Here is a 13,158-nt window from a genome sequence, read left to right as displayed (position 1 = left end):
GCATGTATAAAACTGAAAAACGTAATTTTAGTGTGCCACATAGGAACACACATACATATATAGATTGATAAACACATTACCACTACTTTGCGTCACGCAGTCGGCTAAAAATATGGGCTGAATATCACATTTTGAAATAATAAAATGTTACTCGAATAAAAAGTTTCTTGTTTTTATTGACTTGATGACTAATGACCTAACATGATGAACAAAAGCTTGAAATCCCCTCCCTACCCTCTTGGATGATTCTTGTACACGGGTCAGGCTTTTAATACCCATAGGTCTATATTTTCGGAGAAAATACGACTAAAAAATTAAAAAGATAGTAATTAAGATTGTTTTTCTGTTTCAGATGAAGATGAAAGTCCAGTTATTCGAGGATTTTCAGATGATGAACCATTAGTTATAGCGTAATTTATATTTAATATAATTATACATAAAAAAATATTTATTTAAATGAAATGAAATTTGAAAACAAGTTACCAAAAAAAATGCTTCATAATTATATATGTCCATTTTAAAAATGAAAAACTTATTTAACATACATGTGTCTGTGTGTTCTTTGATATATAATATAACAAAAAAAAAAAAAAATCCATCCATCCCTATTTTTAAATCCAAAATGATCATGTTCATTTTGAGATAAAAATATACTTTGACTTATTAAAAAAAAATTTTGTTTACCTAATTTTTAATTTTGGAAGGGTTAATAAACGCTTTATGAAGCAAACATGGGATCAAAGATCGAAGAAAACAATTTATGAGATTAATGAATCTTTTTCCTGATCTCTCAAAAATAAAAGAATAAAAAGAGAGGAGATAATAAAAATTTTTTACGTGTTTTAAAGATTTTATACAAACATTTTCGGGAAAAAAATTGATTCATTAAGATAATTCCTTTTTAACATTTTAGAAAGACTTTTTTTTGTTTGCCAAACTGTAATAAGTAAATTTTGAGAACTGTTTGTTTGTTTTTCTTTTTTTACTATGTCAAATTCCTGTGATAGATTTAAGTTGATAGTTTGTTTTGTTTCAATTAACGATTGTAAATAGAAAAATTGCAAATTGATTCCAGTCAAGTATTATATGCAAGAATTTTTATTTACATTTTAAGTCAATAAATTATAAATTTATTGTGTGACTGCTAGATATAAAAAAAAAATAAATCAATCAAAGGCAATTTTTCTTTAAAATGGTTTTTTTTTTAAATATATTTAATTTTCAGATAATTTATTTTAGTTTGATTTTTATTTTTATCGGTTTGCATTCGATTCCTAAATTCCCTTGTCATTAAATTTCTTTTAGAAATTTTATCTCTCAAGTCTCTGCGCACGGGAGGAGGATGGTTGCTACCCCCCACCCTCCATTGAAAATTAAAAAGACATATCGACTATAAGAAACATAAAAAATGCTCGGAAAACGTATATTGCAGACATGGAAGTAATAAACAGTCATATTCTTTGTCATATTGCACCAGTTCTACAGTGAAGGTAAAATAAAAAGTTCTTTTTTTTGAAAAACAATATTATTTATTTAAAATTTATTCAGTTTACATTTTTTCAAACATAATAAAATGTTATTAAACGTATTTATTAACGAAAATAACACTTTAACAGAAAAGTATACAAATGTACACTTAAAAACTTGGTCCATCAAAAATACTTTTCTTCCAGTGGCGGGGCAAGAGCTAAATTTGACGTGGGAAAAATATTTTTTTGCGAAGCCCTCTTTTGACGCACTATATTTCTCGCCTGATATGATACACAATTTTTACAGGCAGGTATTTCCCGTGATAATAACGCAATGCCAGCAAGTGAGCAAATGTTGCTAGACTAAACAAAAACAAAAGGATAACGCGGGTTTATGTACACTCTAAGTCAAAATAAATGCAAAATTTGAACTATTCTAAGTGATATTACTAAAATTACAGTGCAACCTGGTTAAGTGAAACATCAAAGGACCTACAAAGACTCACTTATAGATGGTATTGTATATTCCACTTACCCAGTGTCTCAGATATACAGGTATAAATAAATATCTGTCTCATTTACAAAGGGTTCCGAGCCTTCGAGCGAAATCATCGGTCCATTTACCGGAACGTTTTTTTTACGAAGTTGTTTGACCCATGTTAGCAAACACTGTTCCAATTCAAGATATTCTGATAAACGTACATGTTTTAGTTTTGCTTGCCCTTCAGGACATTGTGATTGAATTTTATCTTTATTATGAATTATTCTACACAAAGTAGATTTTGGCACATTAAATTCGAAACAGACTTCATCGCGTGTCTTCCCATTTTCATAAACAGATTTTCAGAAGTTTTTCACGTACTGATAACGTTTTGAGCCTTCGTTTCGTCATTTTTCAAATTAACATCCATATGATAGAAAGTAAAACTAACTAACTGAAGGTCATTGAGGCTCAAAATTAGTTAAGTGCGGAATTTGCAGGTAGAATAATAATAAGTAAGTAAACAAACAAAACAATGTTATCTCAGTTCTCAGTTACAAAGGTTAATGCACATAAAATTAATTCGCTGTGTCAGTTATAGAGGTAACTATTACGAAAAAATCGAAAGAACGAATCCCGGATATAGAGGTTTAATTTTTTCGAGGGCTACGTCGACCGCGAGGTCGACGTAGCCCATGCTTTACGTCGGCTCTGTTTTGTTTTCTGAATAAAAATAAAATAATATTTTTACTACCTGCATGGAATTTCATTTTTGATAGACCATGGTAACATTTAGCCATATTTACAATAATTTCCTAAAATATTTTGGTTGTACTTCGACTTACAGTGAATTTCTCGCTATTGAGTACACAATAATTATCACCACGATAGTATTGTAAATAAGTTTTACTTCTTTGAGCACGGTCTTTGTAAATTTTAAATATTACTGGTGGTGTTTCTTCCATTCCAATCAAATCAGTTAACGTTTTAAAATATTTATCCTGTACAGTACCTAATGAATGATAATATCGTGCCGTTAAACCACGAGCTCGCCTTTGCTCAATATCTTTTTGAGTATCTTCCATCATTTCTTGTTTTGTAGGAAAATCTTTAGGATTTGTTAAATATTTTAGAAAAAATCGTACCTTAAAAAAAAGTACGTAATGAAATCATAATAAGGTTTCTACGGTGATTGGAGCTTAAAATGATCCATTGTTTTTCAACTTGGATTACAAACACTCTGAAGCTTAAATCTAAAGTTCTTTTTTCACCTCTTTTAAATCTAATCCATACTACAGACTTAATGACAACTTTTCAAACAATAAATCTTCTGAATTTCTGACAAATTATGTCTTCATTTTGCTGCTTTAAGATCCAACCGAGGCAGGACTAATAGTATAAATTAAACTCTAACGTAAGCATAGTTTTTATGGATTGATAATGATGAAATACCTTCTTTAGCAAATTTTTAAACTAGTTGCTTAACCATGGACTAACGATTAAAACAATTGCCCTGGAGGAAAAAATATTTGCAGAAGAAAGTTCTTATAAACTCTCTAATTTAGACTGAATAAGTCCTGATAACTCTGAATTAGACAGCGCAAAAACGTTGAGAAATTCAGAGTTCCTTAGACTTTTCAGAGTTTCCAAAGAATTATTCTTTCTTCAAATATTTTTTTCACCAGGGTTGTAGTAATACATAACGTCGATTACGGAGTATCTATAGACTACAGTGCCAACGTATAAAAATCGCAACTGAATGCCCATATTCGGCTAGTGGATGAATAATTTTAGCTAATAATAATATATTATACTTAAATAAAAAATCAAACAAGCTGAAAGTATGAATGTATTTGGTAATAATAGCATGAGTTATAATTAAGCGGGGAGCCCGTGACAGTAAAACTACACTTACACGGATTTCGAAATTTCGCATATGAATCAATACTATTTAACGATAGGTACAATATGGACTAGGTGCGCCAGGGTTTATCCTGGCAGAAATATTTTTTATATTTTTTATAATTACAAGTATTTTGCACTTTCATAGAAGAGAAAGAGACCATTTTATTGCAAATTTTATCTATTTTCACGAAAATTTGTCACACCGATTTTTAATAGGTATATAAAGCCAATAAAATTTTACCCTTATCGCGGAATTACTTTTTTTGTAATTTGTTGTTTTTGAGTTCTACTTTTGAAATATCTCGGTGTGACAGCTCAAAACTTGACCAAAATATCTGCCACACCAGTAAAAAAAAAAAGAAAATCCTGGCAAAAAATATTTGACAGGATAAACCCTGGCACACCTAGTCCATATTGTACCTATCGTTAAATATTATTGATTCATATGCGAAATTTCGAAATTCGTGTAAGTGCCGTGTAGTTTTACGGACTCCAGGGCTATAAGCTAAAAAATAATATGGCAGTGATTATGTTTTCCTGGTTTTGTTTATATTAAAAACAATATTACTAAAATAATTCTGTAGTAAAAGATATACAGTGTATCGCATTTAAGATGAAGACACCCTCATGTTTTCGTTATTTATAGAAATATCGATTTGAAATTTTGCACAGTCACACAGGGTGGTGGGTCAGAGATGGTTAGACTCCGAAAAAAAAACTATTAGAAAAAGTTGATTAGATTAATATTTTTTTATACCCATATACTGATTTGCAGGATAAATTTCGAATTTTTAATTATTTTGGTTTTTTACTTCAAAATTATTACTAAGTTTATTGAATTATTTGAATACATAACACTATTAAATTATCAATTTGTCTAGTTTTTACATTCCATAGAACACTAGTTATAAAATTCATTTTTAAATTTTATAACTAGTGTGCTATAGAATCTAAAAACTGGATAAATTGATAATTTAATATACTCATACGTATTCAAATATTTCAATAAACTTGTAATAATTTTCAGTAAAGACCAAAATAATGAAAAAATTAAAAATGTGAATTTTGTCCTGAAAATCGGAAAATATATATAAAAAAATATTCTAAGCAACTTTTCTAGTAGTTTTTTTCGATTTTCTAGGCAAAATATTAAGAATCGGCCCTATTTGCCAATTTGTAGTAGGCTGAGAGTTTTTATTTCTGATTTCGGTTAAATATCTTAAAAAAATGTTACCTACCTATCACTCTGTATGCATGTGCAAAATTTCAAATCGATATTCCTATAAATAACGAAAATATGAGGGTGCCTTCATCTTAAATGTAACACACTGTATTATAGCTTCCAGTAGGCGCTAGTTAATAAAATAGATTGTTATTAATGACTAGAAAATATGTGATTTATTAATAATTTAAAAACCAAACATAGTTTGAATAAAATTCGAATCGTCAACAATTTTATATGAATCGTCACGAAAATGTATTAAATCCTTAAGAAAACGTTCACTACTTTCATTATGTAAATTCGTAAAAACAATTGGAACTTTCTCAAAGCCACCTGTTTCAGTTAAATCATCATAATATTGATTTTGTAATGGACCCATCATATGAGCTTGACGTTTTGTAAAACCGATATCCCAACGTTTTTGCATTTCTTTTAACCTATCTTTATTCATTTCTTCTTTAGATGGCAACGATAAATTACCTAACAATATTTTTAGGAAAAATCGTACCTACAAAGTAAAATTTCAATTTAATAGTTTTTTTTTATTCTGAGGTTTTGTTTTATTTTCCCATATGGACACAATAAATATTAGTGGTTCACAGCAGTTTCAAATATTAGTTTGGACAACACAAGACGATTTTCTTAATAGCACATACAGGGTGGACCTATTAATTTATACATCTAAATATCTCGTTTTGTAGTTAACCAATCAAAAAAAAACTAAACAAAAGTTGCAGAGTTTGATGGAGGACATCATATTCTGTCATCAGATTGGACCTAGTTCTTCGGAATGCTTTAATAGGCAACTTAGTTTCTAAAAAAGTAACAATTTTTGTTCAAAACATTTTTTCAATAAACGTTAGTTTTTGGAAGAAAAGTGGCTTAAAAATATGTCATTATTGCATTTCATCGAAAGAAAATACGCTTAAAGTTTATCGATAATAATTGTAAGTTCTGTACACTGGCGAATTGCTCTTGACAACTTTTGGTTAAAGCATTTTTTCCGTAGTTAGCGTGTTTTCTTTCGATTAAACGCAATAATGACATATTTTAAGTCGCATTTCCTCCGAAAGCTAACGTTTTTCGAAAAAATGTTTTAAACAAAAATTGTTAATTTTTCATGAGGAGATCAATTTCTAATTTAAAATGTTATTCTATCTCTTACTGTTTAAGACCTAAATTGGCTATGAAACCCGAAGAACTAAGTCTAATCTGATGTCAGAACTTTTGTTTAAGTTAGCTTTTGATTGGTTAACTACAAAAAGAGCTATTAGCCATTATAGATTAAAGTGATCCATCCTGTATATTCGTATTCTTTTAAAAGCCGATTTAATTTTGCCAGTGGCAGCTCCTTTATGCCCTGCACTATCCTGTATGATTTTTTGATTGAAAAGTTAATAAATGATAATAATGATGTAGTTGGAAAACATGAGCAAATGAAAATGTTAAATACGAACTCATCAAGCTTATCACAAAAGGTAAAACAACACAACCAATAAACATAACATTTCATACACAAATAAAGATCTTCCTAATAAAAAGCAAAACAATCAATTTTATCTATAACATTTATCGAAAGCAGTACAATTATTAATGTACTAAATTTGGCTTCAATAATGGACCTATTGTTTCAATAATCTTAGTTTCGAAATCTATGCTTCTTCTAAAACTCAAACCTTGTTTTTAATAATTTTTAGATCCTCTAGCTGACATGACGTTAAAACAATTTATGATATTAGTATTGATAACATTTTATAAAAATAACACAATGGATCATGCAAAGTCAATTCCCACGAGTAGAAAGAAATATATCAAAATAGTTCCTAGCCTTTTCTGTTTTTGCTCTCAAATTCCTTGTCTCAAACATTGTAATATAGGATTTATTTTTGTGTTTGTGTTACAATGTATGAGATAAGGAATATGGAAACAGAAAAGGACAAACAAATATGATGACGTAGAACTATTTTAGTCTATAGAGAATTAAGTGTACCACAAGAACATATATATTAAGAACGTAATTCTAGCGTGGAGTGGGTAGCAGGAAAAAAGGCGCTATCTTGGCGAGTGTACTGCGCATCAGGCTGTCTTTTTTTTCAATTTCTTGTCTTTTGTTTTCAATCAATAGAAAAATTTCAATTTCACTAAGACAGCCTAATGCGCCCACAAAGTACGCAACAACCGATGACTAAATCCCGCCCTGATAGCGCCTTAAATTCAACCAAGGGTGCTTATAGCTCGGCATAGAAAGTTTCATGTCCTTAACATATATATTCTTGGTCTACCATCTGCCTATATAACCCTTTTTTGTGTACTTTTCATTGCATAGCCGATGTGAACACTTAATTCTACAAATTTTTTACCCGTAGGATACTGCTTCTTGTAGCTCTGCCTTAATTTGTAATTTTTATTATTAAAAATTACCTGTAAATCAAACATTATGAAGGCGCAAACATAAAAAGGCAAACCAACGATTGCCATTGTTGGATGTTCAATGTTAATTAAATGCTTATATAACGGTTGTACATAATTGTCATCAACAATAATTCCACATTCTTCACTCAAAAATGGAAAACTATATTCATATCCTAGAAAAGATATTTTATACACAATTAATTTTCAATTTTCTAAAGTCAGTTTGTCTAAGCGTATAGCAATAAACATTTTACTTTCGATTTACTATGTAATAAAAAAGTTACCCGTGCAATAGAATATAACATCAATTTCTTCTTCGCTTCCATCTTTAAAAATGACGCTATATTCTTTAACTTCTTTAATATCAGGCAGTTGTATAACGTGTTCTGGAAATTGTGTTTCAATTGGATCTTTTAAATGATGACTTAATATTACCTATAAGTGAAATTTACAAAATTTAAAAAAACCCCGACAAATTTTACCGAACCCTAAAATCGCATTTGAAACATATTTAAGAACACTCCCCATAAAATTACCTTCTTCCTTAAAGTGTTTTCCAAACTGAACCGATTTTGAAGATCATCGCCTATTTTTTAGTTTTTTCTAATACGGAACCCTAAACTCGCACTTAAAATATAGCTAAGAACATTCTCCATTAAATTACCTTTCAAACAAAAAAAAAAACAAATCAAAATCGGTTCATCCGTTTAGCCATGATGCCACAGATAGACAGACAGATAGACACACTTTTTTTAGTTCCGGGGTTAAAAAAGAAATATTTTTTAAAGATCAATTATTTTAAACACAACTTTTGCGGAATAATTTTTTAACTCGCGATTACATTTCATGGACAAACCTTTTTAGCTGCTTTGCTAATATGATAAGCAAGATCAACACCTGATGGTCCAGCACCAATGATAACGACTCGTTGATCTTGAAACTCTTTCGCTTTTCTATAATCATGACTATGTTTTTGGATTCCTTTAAACTTTTCGATTCCATCCAACTGTGCATAACGAGGTTTATGATAATGGCCGTTACACACCATAACTGCATCAAACTGGTAAACTGTTATTTCTTTTGTTTGTAGATTTATGGATGTTAATTCCCATCGATTATTTTCTATTGGTTTTATTGATTTTACATGATTATAAAACTGAAATTTTAAATTTGAACAATTATGTTTTACAATTTTTGTATTTTCTATTGTTAAATAAATAAGATTTTTTTCAAATTGTTAAGGTGTATTTTCATGTTGACGCTTGAAGCTGAGTTTGAGCGTCAAATTAGTCAATGTGGTCCGTTTAAGCCCTGCTGCCATCTGGAAAAAAACTTAGCAGCGTCACATCGTAAAAAGCTAAACCTAGTTTAGCTTTTTATTCTCAGAAATGATTTTGACAGTACTTATCTAAATAAATTTATATTCAACTATTTATTATTACAAACTGTTTTAATAAAATTAGGTTAGGGAATTGTATTTAGTATGAATATCTCGAAATATCGATTTTCGATATTAATAAACTTTTTTGTCGCTCATTTTTACAATTTACACTGACGATTAATGCTGGACATAATACTATTTTTTTCAGATAGGTAGAACCTTGATTCTCAAAGCCAGCGTCAAGTGTCATCATGAGGTTACATCTTTAACATTAATTATTTTGAAATGCTGCAGGGCTTCAGTTCTCATCAAAATTTGCATTTTGTTGTCATTATATCCAATTAAGTTAGACATCAGCCAAAGATTAGTAACTTTAGCTCGGTATATTGACATTTATTTTTATAAATTTCAGAAAATATGATAATCTAAATTCTTAAGGTATGTTCACATTATGTCAATTGTCATAATATGAATGTACCTTTATGTTAATCTACCTTAATATGTTTGTAAAGATCGAATGTTTGTGCAAAATTTTCTAAGAAATTTAAAACATCTTGTTGAGGTAAATACGATATATCACCATCTTTCATTGGAAAATCTGGAAATCCCATAACTTCTTTTGGTAAATTAGTCCTGTGAAATAATTATTAGTATCAATAATTAATCAATTATCATACAGTGAAACTTCGATAAATCGAACCTCCTTAAGTCCTAAATACGTGGTGTCTCTAATTATTTAGACTTTTTAACTCGAACAAAATGTTATTTCCCTGCGAGGTATTGATAATATATACCTACTCTATAACTCGAATTTCAAAAAGCAGACTCTGTAAGTCGTAGTTAGTAAAATATAATGACGTCGCAGTAACTAAAATATAATCGCGCCTTTCTAAGTCGACATTTTAGAAATTAAATCATCTGTATCTCAAACTACTTATTAGTCAAAATTTTCGCATTTCCCTTGAGGTTCGAACTATCGAGGTTCTACTGTATTATTAATAAATTTACCTTAATCCTTCATACATACTCGTGTGAACTGGAATCCCAAATCGATCAACACCAACTTCATCCCTGTACACCCATGTTCCACCAATTTCACCAGTTTGTTCGAAAGCTGTACATTCGAAATTCGCTTGAATTGTATGGCGAATTGCAGATAAGCCTGCTGCTCCCGCTCCAATAATTGCTATGTGCATTGTTATGGAATTTTCTTTAAATCATAAAAAGATCTAAATAAAAAAGAGAGTAATGTTTCAGTCTCAAGTATTATTTTTTTAAATTTATGATTTCTGAATGAATTTAATGATAAGATAAATCTTATTTTTTTTAAAAGATAATTGACCTTGTTTTATGCGAAACTATTAAAATGTTCTCCGAATTTCTTTGTAAAATTTTTAGTTATCTTATCGGAATTTACTATTATGTTACATGGTCAATAACATTTTGAAATTATTTAATTATTATTATAATAGTTTAATTTCGAAACTATGTATTATAATTTAATTTTAATTTTGCTTATTAATTATTTACAAATTAATTAATTTACTCATTGTCAGTTAAAAATACCTACAGAACTACAATAAAATTAACTACAGAATATACTTAGTAATAAAATAAAACAAATTTGATATGAAATTGAATAATTTTTATTAAAATTACAATTATTTGATATTATTTACATAATTTTATTATTTTCATTTGGGAGGTTAGGGTGACGTATCCAAAAGGTCAAATTTATGATATAGTTTTGTTCAATGTTTAATATTTTAAATAAAAAAGATTCTCTAAGCGTTTTATGTAAAATAAAATATTTAGGTCTGATATAATAAAAATATAGATTGATTAAGAAGATCTAATAGCTCCCACTACCATCCCCACCGCTGGGTTATGCTTGCGTTTCCATCAAAATTATAATTATACTAATAATGAAAGAAATTATCTGTCAAAAGCACTCTTTAAAGACAATAATACAAAAAAAAAACTTTCAAAAACAAAAACCGACTTCAAAAGCAAAAACTATTCCAAAACAAATTAATATGCACTAAAAAGTAAAAAATAACGATATCATTTTGTTACAATTATTGTTATTTTTGGAGTCGGTGTCAACCAAGCTAATGTAGCAAACTGTTCTGTCACAGTTGTTAGTTTGGCTGATACCGACTCCAAAAATAACAATAATTGTAACAACATTATATTATCGTTATTTTTTACTTTTTAGTGCATATTAATTTATTTTGGAATAGTTTTTGCTTTTGAAGTCGGTTTTCCTTTTTTTAAAAGTTTTTTTTTATTTTTAGTGAATCTGAAGTACACAAACTAATTTGTCACTAAAAAAGAATCATCGAAATCAGTTGGCATAATATTGAGTTATTCGTCCATTTGTCGCGCACATACTTAATGCATAGATTTATATGGTTTTCTCATAAATGCCATTGTCAGAACTGGACCACACGGGAAGCACCAGCTTTCAAATAGAAAAAGAATCATTAAAATCGGTTCATTCAGTCGAAGTTTCTGAGGTAACAAAAATAAAAATAAATAAATAAATAAAAATACAGTCAAATTGAGAACCTCCTCCTTTTTTGTTTGAAGTCGGTTATAAACAAGTGAGAACAAACAATTGATTGAGTTAGTTATAGAAATACCTTGTAGAGAAAGTTTTGAATATCAGTGCTTGCATTATTTTAAATAAATTAGAAAAGTTTAAAAACAAGTTTTATCCTAATTTACGCCCTCGCAAGTAAACAGTGATGTTTGCGACTAAATGTTTCAAACAAAAGTTGTTTATTTTTTATAAGGAATAAGGACGTTATACGGATACTATCTTTTGTTTAGCGTGTCGAGTCTCACGTTAGCATATCAACATGAACAGATTTATGTAAGTTTTTTATCTTTTCGTGGCTCAGTTAACACAATCACAGAGAAAAACAATTAAATTTGCCTTAGATAATAAAAAAATTTAAATAATATTATTTTCACATTAATTAATCTACTCCAAATTAACTTAACATGAAACTCACGCTAAACACACGGTAGCGTATAAAATTATAAGTAAATCTAACTTATCTTACACAAATTTGAAAATATGGTTGTACGAAATTACCTGTAAATATTTTATCACAAACATTACATTTGAATATGTTTATTAAATTAGTAAAATCAATGCTAACTTCTGTGTAAAACTTGTATTAAAAACATAACTTTTTATTCTTTCGATATTCTCAGCATTATCTGTTAATTCTGTTTTGATAGGTAATACATCTTCAATTTCTTGTTTCAAATCAAATGATAATTTTTCCTGTTTGATTTCAACAAATTCCATTTTCAGAGTATCTTCAATAATTGAAATTTTTTATTAATTATTTTAATTATTATTAGCTATTTTAATTTATTAATAAGAACTAAAGCATAAAAATCATTTATTTTTGTCTTTTGTCATTAAGTTAAAATCAAATAGATCGCCAGCATATAAGTTTATGATTTTAAGTTTTAACTACATATGTCACGTAAACCCAAAGACTTAATAAATAAATGTAGACTGACACTGAAATATTCCAAAATGATATCAAATATTATATAAGTATTGGTGATAAGACACAAATTTTGGTTCACGTATTCCTGATAATTATTTGTTAAGTTTTACATAATCGTCTGGGATGCGTCAATTACCACGATAAAATTAAAATATATGTGATGAATTCGAACTAAATTTTTATTAGTGTGTTTTATACTTTCGCCCATCTGATAACCAGATGAGACATATTTTTGTGAAATTTTATTGATTTATAAACAAGTCTATGAATATGATAGCTTGTTTATGGCTATTTTTATTTAAATTAATTTTAATTTGTTTTTTCCATGAAGGTTCGGTTTAATTTTTCACTAATCCTATACCATTATTTTCGTAATTAAATAATTTTCCGTCTGATACCAATATCGATTATGGTTAACAGATCGGTGTAGGTCTGTCCATACCGTATAAACAGATAAAAATCGAAATTGGTACCAGAAGAAATTTAAAGAAAATAAAATTTCGAAAATAATGGTATAGGTTTAATTAAAATTAATTATTTAATTAAAAATAGTCATAAACACTTTTCGATAGATCTATAACAAAGTCGTGTTTATTATAAATCAATAAAATTTCATAAAAATATGTGTCATCTGGTTATCAAATGGGTGAAGACCGACCTTATACCTTTTCTTAAACTACTAGAAATCAAGACTTTAATAACGTCATACATCGAGCTTAGGGATGAATAAACTAATTAAAAACAAGTGAAAACAA

At 28.5% G+C, this 13,158-nt stretch overlaps 2 protein-coding genes across 5 annotated transcripts in view; one reads left to right on the top strand and one right to left on the bottom strand.

Annotated features, from left to right (window-relative positions):
- Positions 1-491, top strand: part of LOC123291871 (sortilin-related receptor-like) — a 46,047-nt gene extending 45,556 nt beyond the window's left edge. Inside the window, exon 15 of the mRNA XM_044872304.1 lies at positions 353-491. Within this exon, the coding sequence (XP_044728239.1) occupies positions 353-414 (62 nt within the window). The 3' untranslated portion in view covers positions 415-491. The remainder of the gene's footprint in view (positions 1-352) is intronic.
- A 1,059-nt stretch (positions 492-1,550) lies between these two features.
- Positions 1,551-10,465, bottom strand: LOC123292428 (senecionine N-oxygenase-like). 4 transcript variants are annotated; one of them, XM_044873082.1, is made up of 7 exons: positions 10,441-10,465; positions 9,879-10,099; positions 9,365-9,503; positions 8,346-8,645; positions 7,774-7,924; positions 7,499-7,662; positions 1,551-3,095 (listed from the first exon to the last, which is right to left on the bottom strand). In XM_044873082.1, the coding sequence occupies exons 2-7, from the start codon at positions 10,064-10,066 to the stop codon at positions 2,766-2,768; spliced, it is 1,272 nt and encodes a 423-aa protein (XP_044729017.1). In that variant the 5' UTR covers positions 10,067-10,099; positions 10,441-10,465; the 3' UTR covers positions 1,551-2,765. The 4 variants fall into 4 exon arrangements, with proteins under 4 accessions (XP_044729017.1, XP_044729018.1, XP_044729016.1 ...); XM_044873083.1 differs by lacking the exon at positions 10,441-10,465 and adding an exon at positions 10,213-10,231; XM_044873081.1 differs by lacking the exon at positions 10,441-10,465 and having other exon boundaries at positions 9,879-10,119.
- Positions 10,466-13,158: the final 2,693 nt, after the last annotated feature.

Source organism: Chrysoperla carnea, chromosome 2 (genome assembly GCF_905475395.1).
Source record: "Chrysoperla carnea chromosome 2, inChrCarn1.1, whole genome shotgun sequence".
Classification (NCBI taxonomy): Eukaryota; Metazoa; Arthropoda; class Insecta; order Neuroptera; family Chrysopidae; genus Chrysoperla; species Chrysoperla carnea.
The sequence above is the reverse complement of the archived record's forward strand: the minus strand, read 5'-3'. Positions and strand labels throughout refer to the sequence as shown.